Here is a 24,690-nt window from a genome sequence, read left to right on the forward strand (position 1 = left end):
TATACACATTGTGGACTATGACAACATATCTTTAAACACGCCATGGTTCTCCTTTGGGGTTTTCACGCCCCCTCCTGGAACAGAGGCGCTGGTTGTTGACAGCTGACGTAGCTGCTCGACCAGCGCCGGAAGCACGACATCAGTGGATACTTCTGTCCGAACTCCTGCAGCCCCTGTCGGATCTGGGTCAAGCACCGCAGAGATCTGTTCCTCGCCTCGAACGCCCCCCGTGTTAACGATTGCAATGGGCATACCTCGGTCGAGAGCCCTCTTAGCTAGCCGCCAGGCAGAGTAGGTGGCGAGCGAGGTCCCAAGAACCAGGAGCCTACCGGCACCGTCAATGGCCTCCTCGGCAGCCGTCTTGACCTCATTTGCGATACTCTCACCAAACATGACTACGGCAGGCTTCAGAATCCCGGCCGAACTGGTGGACTTCCAAGCACCATCATGGTCAGTCTCAACTACGTGCTTAGCACCTTCGGGAGTGGATGGTGGATGCGCAAGACAGTGCGGACAGGCTGGGTATCTAAAGGTGGTGTAGGGAGCGCCTGGTAGGTCAACGTCTCCGTCAGGATTGGTCCGTATGCCCTTGGCCCTGCGCTCGGCAGGATTCTCCGTATCAAGAGCCCCAGAAGCTAAAGCTTCGGCGAGGAACGCCGCCCACGCCGGGTTGAGTCTCGCCAACTCATCCTGGAAAGTGTCTCTGGGGTACTCGTTCCTGCAAGTTACACAAACGGTAGACCTGAGATAGCCGTGCAACTCTAAAGTTGTAATATCAGGATGAGCTTTGGAGTGAAACGAATCGACGTTCTGAGTGATGACACTGCGAATCAAACCCAGCTGGCCGAGATCTCGAATAGCATAGTGACCCTGATTTGGCGAAGCCTTGTGCAGTGAGGTCCATCCTAGGAAACTTCTGGCCCAATACCTCTTCCTTGCTTCGTGGTTTGAGAGAAACTCATGGTAGTAGATGGGACGGTAAGTCTTGTTCACGCGGTAAGTTCCATTGACTCCTCGGTAATCAGCGAGGCCGCTCGAGACAGATAGGCCAGCCCCAGTCAGGACAACTGTTGACCTCGGCAGCCCCTTTGGCGGCGGAGCTGTGAAGAAGTTCTGGAGGGCCGCGACAGCGCCGGGGATGGTGTTTGCGTTGCTTGGACGGACTGTGGGGGGAGCCAGGAGTTCCGTGTAGGGAATGCGCATAAGAGGCTTGCGCATTGGGGCGAGGCTTCGAGGTTGAGTGTTGCGTAAGGCTGTCGGAATGTGGGAGGAACCCGGATCACCAAAGGGGGGCCAGGGGCACAGGTAAGGTAGGAGAGGGAGGTGGAGGGGAGAAGGAGGTTAATTAAGGGAAGCGGTTGATATGTGGGCATGCCAACCCGGGGGTGATTTTAAGAATAGAAGCACCAGGGCAAGGGAAGAGATTTTAGGATTGTCAGACGCGTGTAAATGGAAACGATACGACGGGCTCATCTCATATTGAGTATGAAGAGGCGATTCCATCTCAATTGTCAATTCGTCATGATTCGCGAGCAGCCTCAGAGGACCCATTAAGCTCCACAAGATGACAAAGCCTGGTGTGGCTTGCCTGAGCAGATTATGTCAGTATTTCCCAGCAGAGTGGTAAAAAAGTCAAGTACTATGTAGGTTGTGGGGCGGTAGGCCCAGTAAGAGCAACTGCAGGCACTTGGGCTTCAGTGGTGAAATAGAATAGACCAAAGGCAAGTCAAGGTTGAATTGCAATCGCTGCCTTTCACTGTACAATTTTACCCCCCTTTCTTATTTACTATTTTTTTTTTTTAAACAGAACTTGTTAGCTGGTCTGATGGATGTCTAATTGTTCCGCCAGTTGAGTTGACACACTAACAGGAGGATTGGTTCCGCTGATCTTTTTGGGAATGCAGCCGGCTGATCCCTTGGAGCATCCCCCCTGTTCTTTATGAGATGGCACCATGGGTATAGCGGTGCGTCCGGAGTAGGTTTTAGCCAAACTCAGTTCGTATTAGAGCTGCAATGCCTACCTAATCGTAACAGCCACGCTGGGTTCCATTAGTCAAGTGGGTGTTGCTGACGCATGTTGTCGCCCAGGTTCAGGCACCACCGGATCAGTTGAATAAAAAAAATTCAAGCTTCTTCCCCATCCCTAACCCTGGTGTCGCCGGTGACGGGGCCAAAACGGGCATTTTGAGTTTGAGAGGAATTTGCAGGAAGAAAGTCAACTGAAGGCTGGGTTTTTGGATGAGAGGTTCAGAGCGAGTGTCCTCTACAAGGTACTTCCTCTCCAGTAAATGGTGCCGAGAGTAGTCAGTCTCAGTAGTCAAGCCCCGCTCATTCGATCAGTCAACTACACAAACTACGTAGTGAAGGTACCGAGTAACTTCTTCATCATCCGCCTTGTGGATTCTTTAGGTTCTTTTCTCTCTCACTGGAGAACTGTAACCAACCCCCCTTGTTCGCCATCAGGTACGGGTTCCATCTTCTCTGGCTTGGCAGCCATCCCGTCGCCGCGAACTGGCCCTGTCCTGTCCCTGCCTTGCCGTGCCTTGCCCTGCGTCGTCCTTGCCTTGTCTGCGTGTCTGCACCCACTTGGTACTGCATCTGCGACTGTGACTGCAGCTTCCGAGATCAGATCAACACCCGCCGTGGCCGGAGTTGCGACAAATCTCGCAACAACGACCGAGCAGAGCGATTGCCGCATCGTCACTGCTTCCTTCCCTTCTTGCATCCAAGCCCGCACCTTCCCGCAACCTTCTCCTCCTTCCCGCACCTCCGTTCCCGTCACTCCCCCCTCCATCACACTCACCCCTCGTTCACCCTTTGCTTAGCATTAGCATGTACGCGTCCCTGGCTCCTTACCGCTACCGCTGCTTGCAATTAGCCATCCCATCATTCGTCCCCCCTACCCCTTCCGATTCCTAGCAAAAGTCGCTTTTTGGAGCCTTGCGTACATGTCTCCCCCGTCCAAGCGTCCTACGGGACTGCTCCGCCGCCTTCCCGGGCTGCGTACGAGTGTGACGTCTGCAGCTGTCGCTGGCATGGGAAAGGGAATTGGAGGTAGACGCGCCGCAGCAATATCGGGAACCGGAGCACACACCCTCCTCCGTTGCCTCGATTTTGCTACCGGTACCCCCTTTAGGCCACATCTCCCTCATCTGCGCCGCGTCCGCGTTTATCAAACTTCCAGCCCGGCCGCCTCTCCCTGCGATCCCTACTTAACCCCCAACGCCGCCCGTCTCCGCCTGGGCCTGTCTACCACTACTTTCCCCATCCGATCAAAATCTGCCATCATGTCCTCTACAACTACAACAACCACCACAGCCACCAACACCACCTCCAACATGCAGCAGACCCGACGCTCCCACGGCGGCCACTCCCACGGCCATGGCCATCACCACCACCATCATCATGACAATGTCTACCTGACCTCCAGCAACAAGAACGACGCTGGTGTCCGCATCACTCGCATCGGTCTCTACTCTAACCTGGGCATGGCTATCGCCAAGGGTGCCGGTGGCTACGCCTTCGGCTCCCAGGCAATGGTTGCTGATGCCTGGCACAGTCTGACTGATCTGGCCTCTGATATTCTGACCCTGGCTACTGTCTCTTGGAGTCTGAAGCCTCCGACCGACACCTTCCCCACAGGTTTCGGCAAGATTGAGAGCCTGGGATCCTTGGGAGTCTCTAGCATGCTTCTTGGCGGCGGCCTGTTCATGTGTTGGAGCAGCTTGCTGACCCTACACGCCCACCTGTTCCTGGATGCCGCAGCTGCAGCTGAGGCCATCGCTCACGCCCATCACCATGGCCACAGCCACAGCCATGATCACTCTGGTCCGAGTCTGCACGCTGCCTGGTTGGCTCTTGGCACTGTCGCCGTGAAGGAATGGTTATACCAAGCCAGTGAGTATTACCCAATCCCAATTGAGTAAGCAAGCGTAAGCACCAGATCTGACAAAGAAATTTGCAGCAATGAAAGTCGCCCGCGAACGAAAGTCATCTGTCCTCGCCTCCAACGCCGTTCACCACCGTGTCGATAGCTGGACCGGAATCGTCACTCTGCTTGCCATTCTGGGTGCAAACATTTTCAAGAATGCTGCTTGGTTGGATCCCGTTGGTGGCCTTCTGATTTCGCTGCTTGTCATCAAGGCTGGCGCTGAAAACACCCTGTCTGCTCTGCACGAATTGGCCGACCGCAGCATCGATGAAGAGGTCAAGGAATCAGTCGAGAAGCACACACTGAGAAGCCTGTCCGAGGTTACCGAGGGCCACGAGGCAGAAATCAGAGACATCTCCGGAATCAAGTCGGGCCAAAACTACTTGGTGGATATTGAACTGGCTGTTCCTGGAGTCTGGACTGTCGAGCACGTCCGCGAAATCGAGGAGAAGGTCCGTACTCTGGTCGGCTCCAGCGTTCGTGGTGTGCGGAGGATCAAGGTCCGATACGTCCCAAAGGAGGCTGAGATTGCGCCCAAGTTCGACGAGTTCATTCCTGGCGAGGCAAACATGGATAAGCCAGAGGACACCCAGGCCAACGAGAACGGCCACAACAAGCACCAATAGCGGCCGCGTCCCTAGTTGTATATTCTGGAGGATGGACTTGCCATGCACGATGAGATACCCTTGGTTTCCCCTTACACTGTCTGGAAGCGTGGATCAGCCGCCGTCTTGTTTTTTTTTTTTTTCCTTTCCTTTCCCTTTCTTCTGGTATACAGGAGATGATAGAGAGCATTCTTGGAGAGTCCTCTCAGGCATGCGTTGCATCTGGGCGGCGTTTAGGGTGGTTTTTTTAGCAAAAGGCCAGCAAAAGGCCAGTCATCCGGAGAGCCTATGTCTCTTCGTGCCAATAACAGAGTCATTTGTGTCTTAGCCTGTTGGCTTGCATACAACCGTGTCTCGTCGTGATGCACACCCTTTGCCGGCTCCCGTAACCTTGTCCGTCCATCTATCCTAACCTATGAGCTTGTCCAGCGCAATATGCGGGGACCGCGATCTAGATGCGCATAGAACGCATGGAACGCGGGCTTAGCTGTGCCCGACTCCCGAGCCCAGTGACAAGGCTGGCTTGGCTTCCGCCAAGCTGTCACAATGTAATTGGTGCGCCTATTCGTCGCATCTAGCTGCAAAATCTACGATTGGCCAAATTGCTTTTAGCCTGAATTGCCACGAGGCTGAGACCATGCGACCTGTCCCGAACCTGCCCCTCCATGTCCACACCCCACGTCAAGGTGATGTAGAGTGTGAGCGGTGGGTAGCGGCTAACTTTCCAAAATATCCCAGTGCATCGTGCTCTTTTTTTCTTCCTTCCTGTTTATCATTTTCCTTGCATGTTCAAATTGTGAGATAGAGAATACTTAGATACCCAAAAGAGTGTGCGATCTTCTCATCTCTCCCCTCATCATGGCTTCCGGTCCCTTGTATCTCGGGTTTGACCTCTCAACCCAGCAACTTAAAGGTCAGTCCACCCAGCAATACCCCGCCAACCACTGTCTGTAGTTCAACACAATGTTCTGACATATAGACAGCCATCGTCGTCCAGTCCGATCTGACGGTCATCTCCGAGGCCAAGGTTGACTTTGATGCCGACTTTGGCAAGCAATATGGCCTGCACAAGGGCGTCTTGACCAACGAGAAGGAGGGCGAGGTGTATGCACCCGTCGCTATGTTTCTCGAGGCCATTGACCTCGTCCTCGCCCGTCTCAAGGAGAAGACGCCCATGGACCGCATCAAGGGGATCAGCGGCTCATGCCAGCAGCACGGCAGCACCTACTGGAGTCACGACGCCGAGAAGCTGCTCGGCGGCTTGAAGGCCGACAAGTCGCTTGTCGACCAGCTCAAGGAGGCCTTCTCCCACCCATATGCGCCTAACTGGCAGGACCACAGCACGCAGGCGCAGTGCGACAAGTTTGATGCCCAATTCGAGACAGCTCAGAGGCTTGCCGAGGTCACCGGCAGCGCCGCCCACCACGTATGCAGCTCATCCGCCATGATGGTTTGACTTGTACTGACAAATGTCCAGCGCTTCACCGGCACACAAATCATGCGACTCCGCCAGAAGCTCCCCGATATGTATGCCGCCACCTCGCGCGTCTCCCTCGTCTCCTCTTTCCTCGCCTCCGTCCTTCTCGGCACCGTTGCCCCCATTGACATCAGCGACGTCTGCGGCATGAACCTCTGGGATATCCCCGCCAACGCTTGGAGCGAGCCTCTCCTTGAGCTGACTGCCGGCGGAAAGTCCGGTGTGGCGGACTTGCGCTCCAAGCTCGGCGAGCCTCGCCAGGATGGCGGTGGCTCTATGGGCGCCATCGCCGATTACTTCGTCGAGCGCTATGGTTTCAGCAAAGACTGCCAGATCGCCCCGTTCACTGGAGACAACCCGGCCACGATCCTCGCCCTGCCCCTTCGTCCCATGGATGCAATCGTCTCCCTGGGCACATCGTCCACGTTCCTGATGGTCACGCCCGTGTACAAGCCCGATGCGGCGTACCACTTCTTCAACCACCCCTGCACGCCGGGCCAGTACATGTTCATGCTCTGCTACAAGAACGGCGGTCTCGCCCGTGAGCGCGTCCGCGATGCCCTGCCCAAGCCGGAAGGCGGCGACCCCTGGGCCAACTTCAACAAGGCTGTCCTCGACACCCCACCTCTCGACGTTCGCTCCGAGTCCGACAAGGCCAAGCTGGGCCTGTACTTTGACCTCCCCGAGATCGTGCCCAACATCAAGGCCGGCACGTGGCGGTACACCGCCAACCAGGACGGCTCAGAGCTGGCCGAGTCCACGGAGCAGTGGAGCAAGGAGACGGACCCGCGCATCATCGTTGAGAGCCAGGCCCTCTCCATGCGTCTGCGCAGCCAGAACCTGGTCCACAGCCCCAAGGACAACCTGCCCGCGCAGCCTCGCCGGATTTACCTCGTCGGAGGCGGCTCGCTGAACCCCGCCATCGCGAGGGTGATGGGCGACGTGCTGGGTGGCGTCGATGGCGTGTACAAGCTCGACGTCGGCGGCAACGCATGCGCGCTGGGCGGTGCTTACAAGGCAGTCTGGGCGCTGGAGAGGGCCGAGGGCGAGAGCTTTGATGAGCTCATCGGCAAGCGGTGGAAGGAGGAGGGCGCGATCCAGAAGGTCGACGACGGCTTCAAGGACGGCGTGTTCCAAAAGTATCAGCCCATCGTGGGCGCGTTCGAGGAGATGGAGAAGGAGATCCTCAAGGTTGCTCACAACTGAGGTTGACGAGAAGGATGGATTTAAAGAATAGACTTAGATAATGCGAATGAATGAAAAGCGATTTGGTCATCTTCAGTCGATGGTTCCCTGTTCACCTACCGGTATTATTCAGTTAATCAAGTGGGAAGAGTCTCGTGTCACTTTGTATCACTTGGAATGTTGCGAGGGATAGTCATTTATGAGTAATGCGTGTCTTGTATGATGAAGCTTACGGTCCTGAAGCCAAAGCCACCAGATCCTCAACCAACTACCCAGGCGGCCAAATTCCCAAACACTCCTCTTCCTCCTACCCTGTCTCGGTGGTGCTAAGACTACCTGAGTGTGTGTAAGAATGGGGAGTAGAATGAAGAAGAAACCAGGCCTTATTTATCCCCAAGAAGTTTCCGTCGTGGTTCCAACGTCCTTTGACCAAGTCCATCGCAAATGTACCAAGCTTGCAAACCCAGAATGCCAGTGAAATCACTTTTTTCAGCCTTCCCAAATCGTTATGGGGTATCGATCATAATCATAATCATGTGAATCGTTTCGTTCTGCGGTATTTTCCGCCGTACAAAAGAAAAGAAAGAAAATGTGCTCTTCGTCACTGAGCAGACCTTTGACTAGACATCATGGGTCCTGTCTGGTGCATGCGTGAGATAAAGACGACGAAGGCTAAAAGTATCATCAGAATGAAAAGTTAGAACAGGACAAAGAGTCCCAGAACGAACATGACCAGACAGGTCTGGCAGGTCATACTGTTTCGATCAACTGCGCTGAAGCCGAACGGCTCAGCACGTTTCTCGGCGTTGGACACCACGACAGGCATAGTGCTGACCGGATGGCCAGTGCCTGTGGATGAGAACAATACAGTGCTGTTGCCCGTGGGGTAAGGCGGCTGCTGCACCGCGGTGGTGGGGTGCATCATCGGAGTGCCGGTGATGTAAATGGTGGTGTTGACTGTGACGCCCGAGGGCTGCACAATCGTGTTGTTAGCGATGCGAGTTGTGTTGGTGATGGTAGAGGTGCCGGTCTCAGTTACCACTCTCATCTGGGTAAGCGTCGCGTTCGTGCTCTTTGGGACACTGGCCACGGAAGTCTCAACCTCGCCGTCGACTGTGACTGTGATGGTGTTGATGTCGACCTCAGTGATGACATCGACATCTGTCTTGGTAGGCATATTGGTGGAGTTCAAGGCAGACGAAGTTGGTTCGTCAATGTACAGGGTAATGGTCGCGATGCCATCAACAGTCAAGGTCCGGGTTTCGTAGTTGGCGAGGTAGACCGTGGTGAAGACTGACTGTGTGGATTCGAGGGCACTGCTAGAAGACGCAATGACGGTGGTGGATGAAGCCTCAAGGACATCAGCAGCAGATGCACTGAGAGACTCGGTGACCATATCAGTGACCGTCTTGGTGACGGTCGCAGTTCCGTGGAGGGTAGAAGGGGAGGGGGATATCCAGACGGGGGTACCGGGGGTACCGAGCACTGAAGAAACGGCAGTGCTGACCAGAACAGTGGTTCCATCAATTACGGTCTCAAAGACTGTCTGCGTAGCCATCTCGGTCACAGCAAGAGTCTTTTCGACGCCGGATATGACGGTTGTGATCAGGCTGGAAACACCAGAGGGGCTGCTATGAACGGGGGCCTTGCTGATGGGTTTCAGGCTGTCCACGGTGACAGTGTAGGTGGCCAGGACAGTTTCAGTGGAATGGGAAGGAGCCGGTGAGGAAGAGAACGGTGAGGAAGAGGGGGGTGAAGAAGGAGAGACGATCTTGGTCTTAGCCATGACAGTAGAAGATTCCAAAGAGCTAGAACCGAGTTCGGCAGCCTTGGTGACAGTGACATAGACCGTATGGTCGTCGGGGGAGCATTGAGCCTCGTGGGTTTGGGTAGAAACAAATTCAGAAGGAGTGACGGTAACAGTTGAGAGAACGATGCTTGTGGGGGTGTATGTGGTGATGACCACCACTTCCCGAACGGTAGAAGTTACCTTTTTAACGGCAGTTCGGGTTTTGGTAAGAAAGACTGAAGTGGTTTCCATCGACGGAGTCTGGACCTGAGAGGTGGACTCGCCACTAGACTCGGTGGGAGTTACACTGGCAGTCTCAATTGCCGTCTCAGTCACATAACTAGTAATGAACTCAGTGATAGTGTCGACAGACCTGGGAAAATGTCAGAGGATTGAATAAAAAGCTTGAGGTTCAAGAAGATACTCACTGCGAGGCAACGGTTGTACCAGATTGGGTGCCAGTGACAGCCAAGGCAGAAGACACAGTTGTTCCCTTGACAGACTCTTGCAAAGTACGAGTCTGAGTGAGCGTCTTCTTGATGGTAGTTATCTGCTCCATGGATGTCTCGCTGGTGATATGAGTGGAAGTCTGAGTCTCAGTCTCATCAGTGCAGTGGGCGGGATCGGCGGTTGAGATATGGATGCCGGTCGAGATGCCAGTAGAGACAGCGTTCTGGGTATGATTGGCGCTGTACTGGGTACCATTGAAAGAACCGGTGGTGAACTGCATGGCAGGGAAGCGAGGGACGATGTTGGCAACCGCGGCCTGGGTAGCGTTGTCGACCGGAGCCATATGGTCACGAATGACTACATCGAGTGTGAGAAACATGGACACCAGTTAGGCACGATGAGTGAAACTTACGAACGGCGGCAATCGCAACGCCTCCAGCGAACAGGGTCGCACAGACGAGAATAACGTAAGTCAGAAAGCAAGCATCTGACTTGCGATAGGCAGTCCAATGCTCAGTCTTGCGCTGAATTGCGCCGTCTGTGACGGCCAAGTGATCGTGCTCGGCATAGTAGCCGTTACGGTGAGGTTTACCGCCTGTTTCGGCTCATGGTTAACTTGGAAAAAAAAGAAGAATGAAAATGTCGAGGGAAGAGAACTTACTGCCAAACATCTTGAGTGATGTTGTTGTCGCTTTTTAAAGAGTGTCTGCTACTTTGTCAGTTGATGTTCGAGATGGATATGTGAAAATCTGTGAAACCATGGATGGAACCGACAAAACCAGGAAATGGTCTAGAAGTGACAATTGATAAGATGATTAACAAAAAGATTGATAATACTTACTAGGGCTTGCTGAAGAGAGTAATGGAGTCTGTGAAAAGATGGATCGTGAGTGGGCGTTGAGAAGTGAAGAAAGGTAAGGAAGAGGTAGAAGATTGGTAAACTTAAGGAATAAAAGAACGCGAAAAGTAGATGGAAGGTCAGAGAGAAGGGTTTTTCAACAAAGGTGAAAAAAAAAATGAAAAAACAAAGTCGTGTGGCCACCTGAATATAGTTCAGAAGGAAGGAGCGAAAAAGAAGGGCAATTTTCTCTAGGGTTTGTTCACAAGGTGAACGCACCAGGAGAAGATGAATATGTTTTGAAATTTGGAATTCCCGATCAAGTTCTTAGAACTGAATGGAGGAAAAAGAAGTTGTTTCTCTGAAGCTCGATACACTGGAGATATATGGGTAAAGCGATGGAAGAAAATGATGGTATCTTGAGAGAGGGGTGATTCTGAGGTGACGATCCGCTATGGGGAATTTGGATGGATAAACAAGTTGAAGGGATCAGCAGATAAGAAGAATTATTGACATACCTTGGAGACTGAGTAGGTGAATGAATGCTGGTTATGAGGTGAACGAGAGAAGTCGCGGAGCTTCAAGTGTGAAGTTAATGAGATTGAAGAAAGCCGGAATGGGAGTCGTGTTCCAGAGAAGTCAACGCACCTTGGGATGTTCTTGGATATAAACGAAGGTTGTTGTGTTTTTTATTTACGCGGCAGTTCTGATGTGATGGATGGAAAAAGAAAATTTCTTTCCTAGAGTAGCTTTGGGTCGTAAGTGAGAGGGACGTAGTTGGTCAAGCGAGAGAGGGGAAACGGGCAGGCAAGAAGAGAGGAAAGAGGTATAGCATGAGACGCGCCACGGTCCAAAGGAATATACTCGCTTAATACGTATATATATTCTCACTTCAGTTAATTTGTTTTAAATATGTCTGCTTTTGCTCTACACTCACGACGTGGCCATCCAGATGTGTGTCTGAACAGGCCTCCATGGCTTTCTGGTGACAACTCGACCGCCAACTGATAGTTTCTTTCCTACCATCCTCTAGCTTTTTATTAAATTGCACTGTATGAGTTTTTCTCATCATGAGTCGCTTCTTTTGTAGTTAACCAGAAGCTGGCCATGTAGAGAAAGAGAGCAATCGGAAGTGTGTGTCTGGAGTAAACCAACCCAATTTCATAGTATTTGTTTATCGCAGCAAACTTACTTACTCGTCGCAGGGAATTCATCTCGTCCTGGGTTCAAAGAAAGCTCTTGTCTCATCAAAGGACGAACACTTGCCATCTTGAAGTTCTATGGCGTGCTTTGCTATCGCTACCGAGCACTCAAAGGGCTAAGAGAACCCAACGTCGTCAAGGATGAAACAGACGACAAATAAGATGCGATTTACGGAAACTGCCATATGAGAACTCTATCTATGTATTTTTTATTTTTTATTTTGTGTCTTTTCCCGAGTGAAGACCCAATAACCAAATCTATTACAAAAACCATCATGATGTAATAGCAACTCCCGATATCTCTCAACCTGCCCTGGTGACAAGATAAAACGGGCCATTAGCTTGTACGGAGTATTAATTTTCTACCAACACTAAATGTTACTCCTCGCATATGTCATGACATAGGATTATGAGTAATTGATAGAGGTTCTGTGATGTTTGCCAACAAAAAACCGAGGTGACTGATGTTATCCGTCACGACCAAGCTCTAGCTTGCTTCAAGTGGGGAATGGAAGTTGAGAGCTCCGTTAGCTGACACCGGTATGGCACCAGCCACTACGGACCCGAGGCATGGCAGGGGTAGTCCCACTTCCACGTCGCGCCCGGGCCAGCACCTCCCAAGGGAAGGTGCTGTGGTGCAGCTCCTGGTTGAGGTCCCTTCTACCTTACCTGTACCTTCCCTCAGCTCAGGTAAGCACGCGAAACCGACGAACTGCAAGCGCAGGCGCGTAACACGACTCGACCTTTCCCATCCATTTTCGTCGCAACATTGAAGCCGCCTCAAGCTTCAGCACCTTCTCGCCGCCAACGCGCAATTGGGCTTCGATCTGGCGCGCCCAATTTTGTCGTTTTACGCTTCATCGATATCTGGAACGCGCGAAATTTTATCCATGAGTTAGCCTGCGCGCGCATCATCGACTCTTGACACGTTCCGTCGATCAGCTACATCCTCGATTCTGTCTTCCCCGCTTCACAACACGTCACCCGCCGAGCGCCCATCACATACCTCTTACCATGGCGCCTCGTCGCGGTCGCGATGAACCTCAGGAGGAGGTCGAGGAGGAGCGGGGCGAAGAGCTTGTCAGTCTCCAATTCGACGAGGAATTGACATGGAGGCCCGGGAAGCCTATACCCACCACCGAGTTGCTCAACCGCTTGCAGGCCCTTTCAGAAGAGCTAAGCAGTCTTGACCAAGATGCCGTGGATGTCGAGTCGCTTAATGATGTTGCCCATGCTTTGGGTCAACGCAACCTGTTGGCGCATAAAGATAGGGGCGTCAAGGCGTATACTGCAGTGTGCATCGCTGATATTCTACGCCTATGTGCGCCTGACGCGCCGTTTACTGCGGATCAGACCAAGGTTAGCTTCCTTCGATGGTGTGTATCGTCACGCTTGACTGACAATTGAGGCGGTAGATGTTCTTCAATCTTGTCGTTTCACACATTTTCCCTGCCCTGAGTGACCAGGCACACCCTTATCACAACCAGCACAAGTATGTGCTGCAGGCGCTGACGGAAGTCAAAAGTATTCTCCTGATTAATGACGTTGACGGCGCTGATGATATGCTACTCCGACTATTTTCTGCCTTTTTCGATGCTGTGTCCGGAGGCTCAAGTTCGGAAGAGGGTGTCTCCAAAGAAGTCGGCAATACCATGACAGAAATGTTGATTGCTTTGGTTGACGAGGCTTCCGGCATGAACCCCAAAGTTATCGAGGTCATCATGGCCCAATTCCTCAGAGCAGCACCCCCGGGTGGTTTTCAGAGTCGTACAGAACGCGGCGAACAGAACGGCAGCCAATCTACTCTGCTACCCAAGGATGAGCCGCCTGCTTATGTTATGGCGAAGGAGATCTGCAACGTTTGCACGGAAAAGATGGTTCACTATGTCAGCCAGTATTTTAGCGATGTCATTATTGACGCCTCGCGTTTTGCGGCCAAGACTGTTGGTAAACACGATGACGAGGATGACGAAGATGCGCCTAGAGGTCCCACGGACTCGGAGTTGAAGGAGCTAAGGAAAGCCCACTATCTCATCAGAGAACTTTGGCGTGCTTGTCCATCTGTCCTGCAGAACGTCATTCCACAAGTCGAAGCAGAGCTGTCTGCCGACAATGTGGATCTGCGGCAACTTGCTACCGAGACGCTTGGAGACATGATTTCAGGACTGGGAGCTGCTGGACCACCTCCTCATCCAGTTTTGGACCCTACCATGTACCCCCCGCTTCGGCTGGCGGATGAGGCTCCTAGCCAAGTCTCCGACAGTGTTCTCACAACGCCACTATCTCCTCAATCGTTTGCTCAGACCCATTCTACGGCCTACCACCATTTCTTGGGCAGAAGAAACGATAAGACAGCGGCGATTCGAGCAGCATGGACTACTGCCGTTGGGTATATCTTGGCCACCTCGGCCGGTGGTATTGGTCTTAGTCGCGAGGAACAGTCTGAACTTGTAAGGCACCTTGGAGAGAAGCTCAATGATGGCGACGAAAAGGTTCGACTGGCTGCTGTCAAGGTGATGGAGCTTTTCAGTTTCCGTGACTTCGTTACCAAGCTTGGAGCTCCAGGTGGTGTCGACAAAGATGGCTCTGTCCTGAGCAGTCTTGCTGACCGCTGTCGTGACAAGCGCAATGCTGTCCGAGTTGACGCAATGACTCTATTAGCAAAGCTGTGGGCTGTCGGCTCAGGTGAACTGGCCGCCGGGCAGGAAACCGTTGTCGCAGCCCTATCAGGGATTCCGTCGCGTATTTTCAATGCGTTCTACGCAAATGACCTTGAGCTTAACATTTTGCTGGATCGTGTACTCTTTGAGTGCCTAATCCCGTTGAACTATCCTCCCATCAAAGCACCCAAGAACGCCAGAGCCTCTTCGAGTCAAAGCCAACAAAACGCCGGCGTTGCAGAACAAGACCGAATTCGCGCAGAGAGATTGCTTCTTCTTACACAATCGCTAGACACTCCCGCTAAGAAAGCTTTCTTTGCCATGCAAGGTCGGCAACCCCAATTTGCCCAGGTCCTGGAGGCGTTCATCAAGCAATGTGAGCTCTACAATGGTGGCGTCATGGATGACAACCGCCCCAAGAAGACAGCAAACTTGGAGAGGACAGTTCAGTACATTACACAGTTCTTCCCAGACTCCTTCAAGGTCAAGGCAGACCTTCAAAAGTTTGCCAACCAGAATGACCGTCGCGCGTATCAGCTCGTCAAGTACTCGGTGAGCTCTGAGAGCGACTACAAGACTGTGCGACAGGCCATCAAAGAGTTGGTCAAGCGCATCAACGCTAGCCAATCTGCGAGTATTTTGGACACGCTACTTCCGCTCCTGTACCGGTCAGCTTGTTTGCTGTTCAACCGCAGCCATCTGTCGACCATCCTTGACTACTCAAGGAACGACAAGGACGGTTATGGCGCCGTTTCCCACGAAATACTCAACGAGATTTCGCAACGCAACCCCGAGCTGTTCAAGACTCATGTGGGAGGATTGTGCAAGGGCTTGATCGATCAGGCGCCCAGTGAGACGAGCGAGAATGATCCGATCGTGGTTGACACTCTCAAAGCTTGTGCGTCTTATTCGAAAAAATACCCGGAAGAAATTCCGCAAGAACGAAAGTTTTCACAAGCTCTGGTTAACTACGCTCTGTACGGCCGGCCAGTCAAGTGTGCTAAATATGCCATCAAGATTCTTTTGGCGAAGGGTGATGAGAAGGGCCTTGTCAGCGCGACCGGCCTTCTGCAGAAGATCATGGAGGATTGGAACTACGGGTCTCCTCACTTCCTGAACAAGCTCCAAGCCATTGCGCAGCTCGAACTTCAAGCGCCCAAGATCACTCTGGATGCGGACGAAGACATTCTCAACATGACTGTCCAGCAGATTCTACTACAAGTCAGACAGGATGCCACAGACAAAGATCCTCAATGGGTCGAGGATGCCGATATGGACGAAGAACTTCAGGCGAAGTGCTTGTCTCTGCACATTCTGGTCAACCGTCTGCGCAGCATGCAGAAGGCTGAAGAGGCCCAGGAAAAGGCCCCACCTGTCTTCAAACTTCTGAAGTCGCTGGTGGTGAAAAGAGGAGAGCTATGCAAGACAAAAGACACGCCTAACCACCACAAGGCACGACTTCGTCTGCTTGCTGCCCAACTTCTCTTGAAGTTGTGCACCATCAACCATTTTGATGACCTGCTAACGCCCGCTGATTTCGACCGCCTAGCATTCACCGCACAAGACCCCGAATTGCAAGTTCGAAAAGGGTTTATTGAGAAACTCCAGAAGTACCTGGCGCGAGGCAAACTGCGAGTGCGGTTCTACACTATTATCTTCTTGACGGCATTCGAGCCTAGCGCCGACTTGAAGCAGCGAATTGAAACTTGGATCCGCTCTCGTGTACGTGCACTTGCATCGCATGAGCAGCGCCCCATGGAAGCTATTATGGCCAGGCTTATCTCCCTGCTGGCTCACCACCCTGATTTCAACAGGTTAGATAACCTGGCGGCTGCCAGTGAGGAGGAGCGGATGTCATATGCCAACGATCTGGCGGATCACGGTCGCTACATTCTGTACTACCTCTCGAATGTGGCGACTGAAGAAAATTTGGGTTTGATCTTCAAGTACGCAGAGAGAGTCAAGCAAACCCGCGACTACATCAACCCAGAAGATAGCGAGAACCTCTGCATCATCAGTGATTTAGCTCAGGCCGTGATAAGAAAATGGCAGGAGAGAAAGAACTGGAGTTTCCAAGCTTACCCAGGCAAGGTTGGCTTGCCAAAGGGTCTTTACAGCGCCCTGCCATCACACCAGGCCGCCCAAGAGATTGCCGAGAAGCAATTCCTTCCGGTTGAAATCGATGAGAAATTGGACGACCTCTTCAAATCTATGGACAGGAAGAAGGTAAGCTCCATCTTGTTGAATCCGTTGCATTTGACGCTAACAGCCATGTAGAAACGAAAGTCTATGGACGAGAGAGGAGATCGCCAGCCCGCCGCAAAGAAGGCTAGACAAGTCAAAGAGCCCAAAGCCCCTAGAGAGCCGAAGCTGAAGACAAAGAAACCTACTGCGCCTAAGAAGCCTGCAAAGGTTAAGGCTAAGCGCCCGGAGTCTGACATTCCTCTGGAAAATCGAAGACGTAGCGGTAGAGCTACAAGGGTCTCCCAATACGCCGAGCGTGACTCTTCTGATGACGACAAGGAGATGTGGGATGGCGTTCAAGAGTGGGAGTATGTTGAGGGTGAGCCGACCCCAGAGCCGGAAGGATCCGAAAAGGACGGCGATTCTTCGGTTCTCTCGGACGCTCCAAAGGAAGACGACGAAGATGAAGAAGCTCAGAAGTCGAGTGTCGAGCCCGACGGCAACGCTGAAGATTCCTCGCTGTCGGATGCCGAGGAAGAGGCTGCGGCGAAGTCGGACAAGGAGCAGGAAGAACAGGCAGACGACGAAGGGGAGGAGGAAGAGGAGGCTACCCCACCGCCCAAGGCTAACGGACGAAAGGGTAGATCAGCAGCGTCTTCCAAGGCGACACCTAAGACAAAACTACCAGCCCGGCCCGCACCCAAGGGAAAGCCTTCACCCAAAGAAAAGCCCGCGCCCCGAGCGGCGACGAGGTCATCGGCGCGGAACACCAGAGGAAGGTCGGCCCAGAATACGATGGATGTCGATGACGAGTAGTTCAGTGTACGAAAAAGTTTTGCGTTCAGTTAGTTTCAGGTTTAGCTTTGGGCTTTAGAGGATGGTTATCCCTCTGGTCGGGTTGGGTGTTTCAGTGCACGGCATTGGTGCTCTTGCAATTGCGAAATCTTAGCTTCTATACATTGCCTCTTCGCTTGGGCTTGAGCTGTCAATATACCCCTCAGTGCTCGTGTTTCTGTCTTGCGGTTCCGGCCGGCGAGGCTGCGTTAATGAATGCTTGATGCCTGTACACTAAGTGGTCTCATCTCGGCTTCGTAAAGTGAAATGATGGGATTCCACATTTCGGGAGTGTCAAGTTCGAAATCAGAAAGAGAGGTGCTGTTAGGCTAGAATTCTGCCCATCTTGTTTGAAGCCAGTGGAGTTTGTATGCAACTATCCTGGCATATCCCACTTTACCTTCAGAATCGAATAATTACATCGAATGTCGCCAAGCTGACGAAGTCCTTCAGAATAATGAGAGCTTGGTACGCTAACGTTTGGATTGGAAGGTAATTCGTCCCCTCAACTATCACTTAGATTTTATCGTCTCGTCCACAAAGTGCTTTTTTAGATAGGAGACAATCACAAACAGAATATGAAGATGTCACATCGACCCGGTCTTCACGTTATCATCCTTCCCTATCAGCCTGCCTCATCAGAATTCTTCTTCGCCTTTGAATATGCCCGATTTTTTTTTATTGGAGAAAGTTCTGACTGCGATACCGTCACTCTGTAGAAGTCTTTTTGTTTGTTCTATTCTTAGCCCCTGTCTTGTAGCTACCCCTGCGGTGTGTAACCATGTAACCTCAACAGTGAACATAAGTATTGACACGTCAAGTTTTTTTTTTAGTTTTTTTTTTTTTTCATGAATATTGCATTGAATCTATTGACTTTAATATGTTTCCGTGGATGTTCCAAAAGCGCCTACTATACACATGCGTCAATCCAAGGGTGTCTGCTGTGGTGCTCATGGCTTATACATCAACCCCCACCCAAGTCTCATAGAGAGATGAATGAAAGCCATCTTCCATGGGCTAGAAGTGAGATGGCTGGAACTACTGACTGCCAGTTTTGGCATGTTACGTTGATCTTTGGGGCTATGGTTTGAGAACCTGGACGCCTGGGATGCTAACTGTACTCTGATACACAACGTACAATATACCAGATGACCAGCGATCATAGCTGGCCTTGTATTCTTACCCATAGTACCTCTTGAATAGCGTTACTGTGGGTCCTTCCAGGACGAGACCAAACCGTTGAGAGTGACGTATCACGAGCCGTGCAAAGGGGGAAGGAACCAACCTACAGCCCGCCGTCTAGTTGCCGCGTGCCTTCCATCTAAAGCCAACAGTATACCATACTTATAGGAAATATCCCTTAGATCCTTTCAACAGCTATCGGGACATCTTTGGGCGTATGGCCTGGTCGATAGAGCAGCAGCACAAAAATATACCCTTGGATTCAGATGCTCTGTTAAATCTGGAGGGCGCACTCGTTCAACGCTCCATACGAGCAGAGTGCGTTGAACAGTCTTTTGTTTTTTGCATCTTTTTTCGCCCCCTTAACAGAATTTTTTCTGCATAATAATTATATCGTTTTATTCTCCTCGATGTGATTTATCTGGAGGAATGTTCTTATAGCCGCAGCTAGATTTGATGGGACAGTATTCTCGTCGTGATGCATGTTGAGAGTTTCCTCCTTTTACTACCGATACATGTGTTCTTGCGGGGATAATGCCGGTTTGATAAATAGTTTTCTGAGCTTTTGAACGTCTCCAAGCATGCAAAGTAGTTGTCAGGTGTAAAGCAAGTAGTTCGTGGAAGGAGCATGGGGGAAAAGCCCCCCACCCCCAATGAAGCTTGGTTTCCATCGTTCATGCTGGCTCAGTTTAAGTCGGCCTTATCAGACAAGAAGAGACCCATAGATTACAAGATGATTCATCAATGGATCATAAAACAATAACAGGCAGCTTCACGACACCTAAAGGAGAAATATCAATGTCTATTTAACATTCTGCCTCGCCAAACTGCCACTGCCACATTCAGTGGCAACAAGACAACAATAACAGCATACTGAAATTGGGCTGTGTAGGCCGTGATATTAAAAAGATTCCGTCTTGTTTCATAGGAAAGGTGAATCGCTCCCTCCAGACGATGTCAGAGGATGCCAGCCTGTCTCTGGCACGTCTAGCATGGAATTAAGTTTGGGAACTCGGCCGAGTGAGACAGGTACCACCCTGGCAAGCTTTAGCGGGGACGAACATCGGCCGAGCGCATCCCACCGCCAAGACACTTCACGTGAACCTCCGTCACCTTCGCGCTGGGGACCCCCACCACTACAAACGCGTCGCCAACGCCCGCCCAGTCTTCATCTGCATCGCAGAATCGCATCCAACAATCAACCACACACCAGCACACCCGCTTACCTCCAATCCCCTAAACCCACACCAGCGACTTCGTTCAACATGCCCGTCTCCGACCACAATCAATCGCAACCACCCTCACAACCAGAACAAGAAGAGCAGCAGCCACAGCAACAGCAGCAACAACAACAACATCAACAAGAAGACCAACCAGAGTTAGAGCCGCAACCGCAAACACAAACAGAGTCGCAACAGCCGGAACAGTCGCAAGAAGCGCCAGCATCACCACCCCTCCCGCAGAAGCATACGGCAGTAACACCTGGTGTGCGCGCTGGCTACTTCATTAAGCTCTACGATCGCGCTCTCCAAAAGACGCTGCAAAAAGTTGCCTACGACAACTTCGCGTCCTGTTTCCCAACAATCGCCTCTCACGCGCCAAATACGCTGCGCAATGTGCAGAAGCAAATGGTGGACTACCTCGAGGAGAGGTGTAATGTGCGTTTACTTCTTCTCTCTGGGAATTCCCACTAGAAGGAACCATTTTACCGACCAGGAAGCTAACATGTTTGTCGCGTGGCTACAGAAAGACTTTCAAACCATTCTCGTCGAACGCGATGTTGTTCGTAAGCTCAACGAGTTCGAGAGCCTAGTCAGCGACGCCGAGCGGAGGAGGAAAGAGGGCGCTGGCGATGCTGAGGAACCTATCCCGTACGAACACACCCTTGGTCCCCGCTAACCCATTCTATCCCCCTATATCCAGTTTGTCACATATCAAAGCGCTGGACTAACATTCTCACCATAGACCACACCTTCTACCCCCCGAAGACGTTATGAAAGCCCACCTCGCCCCACGTCTGGCCTCGCAACAGTCTCATCTCAACGCGCGACTGCAAAACACACAAGCCTCAAATGAGTCCCTTTTCGCCTCTATTCAGTCCCAGCGCGCTGAAATTGACGCCCTTCTCACCCAGCTTGAGGGCCACATCGCCGATATCGACGGCGCCAACGCCATGTTGGTAGACGTTGCTCCAGAGTTGGCATCGGAGGCCCGCGATGCGGAGGCGCAGATGTCGAGGATTTAAAGGGAGTGAATGGCGTGATTTTGTGCATAGCTGCGATGTAATCATGATACCACTTGATGTACGGGAGGATTTTGTTTGTACCATTGTGGGAGATGAATTCATGAAATACCCAGGGATAAAGGCGTTCAAAAAAAAAAAAAAACAAGCGTAAAGAGATAATCACAGATCAACTGCGACGATTTAGTTGGTTTTGCAGGGTTCATCTCACTGTAAATTTGGCAGTCCGGTTTATCATTCAACGAGTACATTGAAACTCATAGTCAAGTTCAGTAAGGTACGAGGTATGTACAACCACTTCGTGACAACAAATGTCGATGGCAGGGATGGCGGGGTTTCCCTGCCCTCAATCGTGAACAAAAATGCCTGCAGCTGAGAGCTCCGCATACCAACGCTCAGTATGCCCACGCATGTATGAACAAAATAAAACACAAAAAATAAATGAAATTGAGCAAACGTCTTTGTCGCTGCTTATAACGCCGCCCAATGATGAACATGCACGGCTAACAATGCTCTCTCGACCGCCAGGACGACAAAGGAGATGAAGACAAGTTTGATAGAACATGAGAAAGAGAAGTGCCATCCAAATGCATATGCCGCGCCGTCCCGCCCCCGAGTTTTTATTTTGGCCGCCGTACCTCGCCCTCCTTGCCAGTGGGTGTGGTAAAAATCCGTTTCGTTCGAACCTTGCGATTCTTCCTCGTTTCAATGCAAAAAGAAGACCCTCTTTGTCGAGGGTATGGGGTATGGATATATGTGCAATAGAGATGATGAGGGGGACCGAGGGCCTTAGATCCTCCTGTTCTCGGTGTGGATGACTTGCCAAGGGCCGAAGAAGTCGATCTCGCCGTATGTTGGTGGCAAGACCCGAATCATGCGACCGGTCGCCCAGTCAACAAACCACTGCTTCCCCTTGCTGATTATGTAGTTTGACTTGCGCGGGCTTTTGAATAACAGAACCGAGTAGCAAAGCTTGGCGTACAGCAGGTCGTGAGCAGAGGACCATGGGTGTTCGGGCGCCCATTTGCCGGTGTCTGGATCAATGGCCACATTTGGGTACGAGGTCGTCGACAACCGACTACTGATCGGCTCGTTCCTGGCGGGAGACGGTCCAATGATTGATTCCGCATCTGCTGTATGCAGATTGTCGTCATGCCCCACAACGGCATCGAGGACGGGGTCAGTTGTTGACGCTGGGAAGGGATCAGGCTCGGTAGAAGTGACTCGACGCAGACTGGGACTGAGAGGCCGTGGTGTGGGTACGGGATAGTTATTCGTTTGGGCGGGTGTTTCGCCACGGAACCAACGGATGCGTTGGATGCGGGGGATGCTTTGATCGCGGGGATAATCGCGTTCGTCGATGGGCGCGGCGACGTCGATGGCAGCGAACAAGGCTTCCAACCATTTGACAAAGGTGCTCAACTCTATGCATGAGAGTAGGAACTGGTCTGTCTCTGCTCTGACACGGATGGTATATCTTCGTCTGTATGAAAGTCAGTTTCCTTGGCAAGTCTTGGCATTGTGATGAGGCTGAGAATGGAGGCAACCTACTTCTTGTAATCGGCCGCAATACCGACATCTGCATGCTGGAGACTGTACGCTTTGTCGAGGGAAGCTCTCTTGACCCACGGTGGGTTGTCTGGTGAGATCGTCGGTCCATCCCTCGTCCTGCCCCATCCCCAGTCCTTCTTCACGTTGTAGAAATTCAGGGCCGTGCCGCGTAGTTGCACGAAGGTGGTGTGCCAATTCCTGTCCTCCGCCCTCTTGGTAGTATTTTCGATCTCCATCTTCTTCATCCATACGCCCTCCAACTCAATGTCGCACGAGTACTCTGGCAGCTTTTCTTCCGCTCCATCCTTGGCGATGGCGCTGCCGGCAAGCGGACGTCTGGGTCTGGGCTCCCGCTCATAGGGAGGCGGTTGTGATGGTCGACGGAAAGGGGAAGTCATGACTTCCTGATAGAAATAATCCTCCTCCATAGATAGTCGCCGCCGGAGAGGCGGCGGCTGCGCAGCGGTATTAGATGGTCCATTTCCGCGGTCCTCACTGCGGGGATCCATGGGGTGGATGAGCTTTTATATGACAGGAGACTCTGATGAGCCGGCAACAGGCGAGTCGTGTCAGGCCAGGACCACCACGCGGCGGGTGGCAGCGGAGGCAGAGGCCCGTTCCCGTGCGTCTGTCTCGGACGGGTTCCCTTGCGACGGGGGATTTCACGAGATGTGCTTGGCCCGGGGGTTATGCTGACCCGCAAATCTTCATGGTGAGGGCCTTTTGTCGGCGGCTCTTTTTTAGGGCCGCACGGGGCAAAGTAACGTAAAACCAATGCAAAGGGGGTCCTGGAGCGAGACCGGTAGATGAGATGAGATCGGGGAGTGGGCAGAACAAAGTCAGGTACGTGGTAAGGAATGGACCGTATGGAGAACAACTGGAGCCCGCGTGCGGTGTGGTGTGGTTGTGGATGTGGATGTGAGAGAAGGAGTTTAATGTGCCGTTTAGCGAGAAGCGAGAGCAGCGGTGGCGATGATGAGCAGCAGGTCCAAGTGCGCCGCTTTCAACGACAGGGAGTCTAACCGTTCCTGCCTTGGCCGAGGTGCGAGACAGATCCACAGAGGGTGAAGAAGAACAGATGAGATGTAAAGTCAAGGTTGCAGTGGACTGGCGGAAAGGAGTGAAGCGAGACGGAAGGCGTCGAGTCATCGAGTGGTGCCAGGCGTATGAAGAGCCGCTTAACAGGGTTGGACTGGATAGGAAGCCCGATGGTGGGAGTAGACGCAGAGCAAGCGCAACCCGGATATGAGAAGACCGACTTCCGCGCAGGGCCGACGACGCGCGAGAGGATAGAGACGATGTCCGGGCCCGTCCAACGAGGGCAGCAAGCCAGGAGTGAATGACAAGGGCCGTAAGGGGGACTTGGCTCTGGGGGCGGATCTCATGCGCATCGGACTTCGGGTCAGGCCAGGGACAGGGCTTGTCTAAGAGCAACGGGTGGGAACGTGGTTGAGCTGCTGGCAGGAACGGTGTGATATGGAGAAAGAATAGAGTAAGAGAAATCAAATGTGCGTAAAGGGCATGTTCAGCAATTGGTGCGTGGTCCTTAGGTCGGCCGAGTTGTGCTCTGGGGGATACTGATGGACGTATGGATAGGTGGACGTGAGGGAGGCGTGAGCCGAGTGAAACAGCAGTTCTCCCGCGGAGGATCAATCGAGGAGACGGAACGTCATGCGTTGGCTGGGAGGAAGGTGTCGGTGGTAGCGCGAAGCGCAAGCTAAGGCTGTTCGTGCCAAACCAAAGACAAGGAGGCGTGCTTACAACCAGTCCCTGTCGGAACTCTGTTAGAATTAGGTGGTTGATGGTGAAGAGAGGGAAGAGGAGAGATGGAGGCTCGGATTCTGACCGGGCGGGAGGCGTAGGCGTATCGTTAGCTTAGCGATCCATCCATCGGGGACCAGGGACGTGCAGGAGATGCTTGTCCCAAAAAAGGACTTCCTTGCGCTTTGGCAGGTTCACGGATTCAAAGACGGGATTATTGTAAGGTACACACAATTGGATGCAGTACTTGGGCAGGATGGGAGTTCAGAAGACCAGCAGTCTGTTGGCTTTGCCTCAGTGGGATGGATGGGCAATAGGACCAGCCAGCAACACATTCAGGTTCAGGCAGGCAGAAAGGGAAAGACGAACGAATGCGGCAGGCTGACATGGGGTTGACAAGGGAAGTGCTGTCAAGCAATTGGCAAGCGCAATTTAGGGCGATGTCGGTGCCGATGATCGTCAAGACGAACCCTCGGTGCCCACTGGTCCACGAGTAATTCTTGGCTGCTCACTGGCTCGTTCGTCTGGAAGAAAAAGGTCCTGGGCAGCTGGGCAGGCCTAGGAAGAAACAGCAGCACCGAGTGGACCGAGGCCTTTTGCAGAGTGTCCTAACCCGTCTTGGTAGGTGAAAGGGCGCGGCGACCGGGGTGGCGCGGTTTCAAGGTACTTTTTTATTTCACCACCAGCTGGGTGATGCTACTATGCGCTTTCCCACCAGGGCGGGCAGGGTACCTTTGCAAGTCCCGTCCTTACTACGACTACTGGGTAAGGCAGGTAGGTAGGTTGTCATATATTGGTC

At 52.4% G+C, this 24,690-nt stretch overlaps 7 protein-coding genes across 7 annotated transcripts; 4 read left to right on the forward strand and 3 right to left on the reverse strand.

The window, feature by feature from the left end:
- Positions 1–15: 15 nt before the first annotated feature.
- Positions 16–1,218, reverse strand: CTRU02_213616 (Sir2 family protein; the record flags this gene model as incomplete). Its single annotated transcript, XM_036730049.1, has 1 exon — positions 16–1,218. One exon carries the CDS (start codon positions 1,216–1,218, stop codon positions 16–18), a length of 1,203 nt encoding a protein of 400 aa, XP_036578309.1.
- A 1,730-nt stretch (positions 1,219–2,948) lies between these two features.
- Positions 2,949–4,557, forward strand: CTRU02_213617 (cation efflux family protein; the record flags this gene model as incomplete). The annotated part of the gene is made up of 2 exons (XM_070206093.1): positions 2,949–3,897; positions 3,965–4,557. The coding sequence occupies 2 exons, from the start codon at positions 2,949–2,951 to the stop codon at positions 4,555–4,557; spliced, it is 1,542 nt and encodes a 513-aa protein (XP_070060125.1).
- Positions 4,558–5,394: 837 nt separating this feature from the next.
- CTRU02_213618 (D-xylulose kinase A) lies at positions 5,395–7,219 on the forward strand (the record flags this gene model as incomplete). Its single annotated transcript, XM_036730046.1, has 3 exons — positions 5,395–5,449; positions 5,520–5,962; positions 6,014–7,219. 3 exons carry the CDS (start codon positions 5,395–5,397, stop codon positions 7,217–7,219), a joined length of 1,704 nt encoding a protein of 567 aa, XP_036578307.1.
- A 676-nt stretch (positions 7,220–7,895) lies between these two features.
- On the reverse strand, positions 7,896–10,108 carry CTRU02_213619 (uncharacterized protein; the record flags this gene model as incomplete). The annotated part of the gene is made up of 4 exons (XM_036730045.1): positions 7,896–9,360; positions 9,416–9,794; positions 9,850–10,032; positions 10,099–10,108. The coding sequence occupies 4 exons, from the start codon at positions 10,106–10,108 to the stop codon at positions 7,896–7,898; spliced, it is 2,037 nt and encodes a 678-aa protein (XP_036578306.1).
- A 2,383-nt stretch (positions 10,109–12,491) lies between these two features.
- Positions 12,492–17,137, forward strand: CTRU02_213620 (spo76 protein; the record flags this gene model as incomplete). Its single annotated transcript, XM_036730044.1, has 3 exons — positions 12,492–12,836; positions 12,893–16,363; positions 16,415–17,137. 3 exons carry the CDS (start codon positions 12,492–12,494, stop codon positions 17,135–17,137), a joined length of 4,539 nt encoding a protein of 1,512 aa, XP_036578305.1.
- A 2,465-nt stretch (positions 17,138–19,602) lies between these two features.
- Positions 19,603–20,582, forward strand: CTRU02_213621 (mind kinetochore complex component; the record flags this gene model as incomplete). The annotated part of the gene is made up of 3 exons (XM_036730043.1): positions 19,603–19,995; positions 20,084–20,208; positions 20,303–20,582. The coding sequence occupies 3 exons, from the start codon at positions 19,603–19,605 to the stop codon at positions 20,580–20,582; spliced, it is 798 nt and encodes a 265-aa protein (XP_036578304.1).
- A 786-nt stretch (positions 20,583–21,368) lies between these two features.
- Positions 21,369–22,639, reverse strand: CTRU02_213622 (ph domain-containing protein; the record flags this gene model as incomplete). Its single annotated transcript, XM_036730042.1, has 2 exons — positions 21,369–22,062; positions 22,131–22,639. The coding sequence occupies 2 exons, from the start codon at positions 22,637–22,639 to the stop codon at positions 21,369–21,371; spliced, it is 1,203 nt and encodes a 400-aa protein (XP_036578303.1).
- Positions 22,640–24,690: the final 2,051 nt, after the last annotated feature.

This window comes from Colletotrichum truncatum, assembly GCF_014235925.2.
Source record: "Colletotrichum truncatum strain CMES1059 chromosome Unknown Contig_0010, whole genome shotgun sequence".
Lineage (NCBI taxonomy): Eukaryota > Fungi > Ascomycota > Sordariomycetes > Glomerellales > Glomerellaceae > Colletotrichum > Colletotrichum truncatum.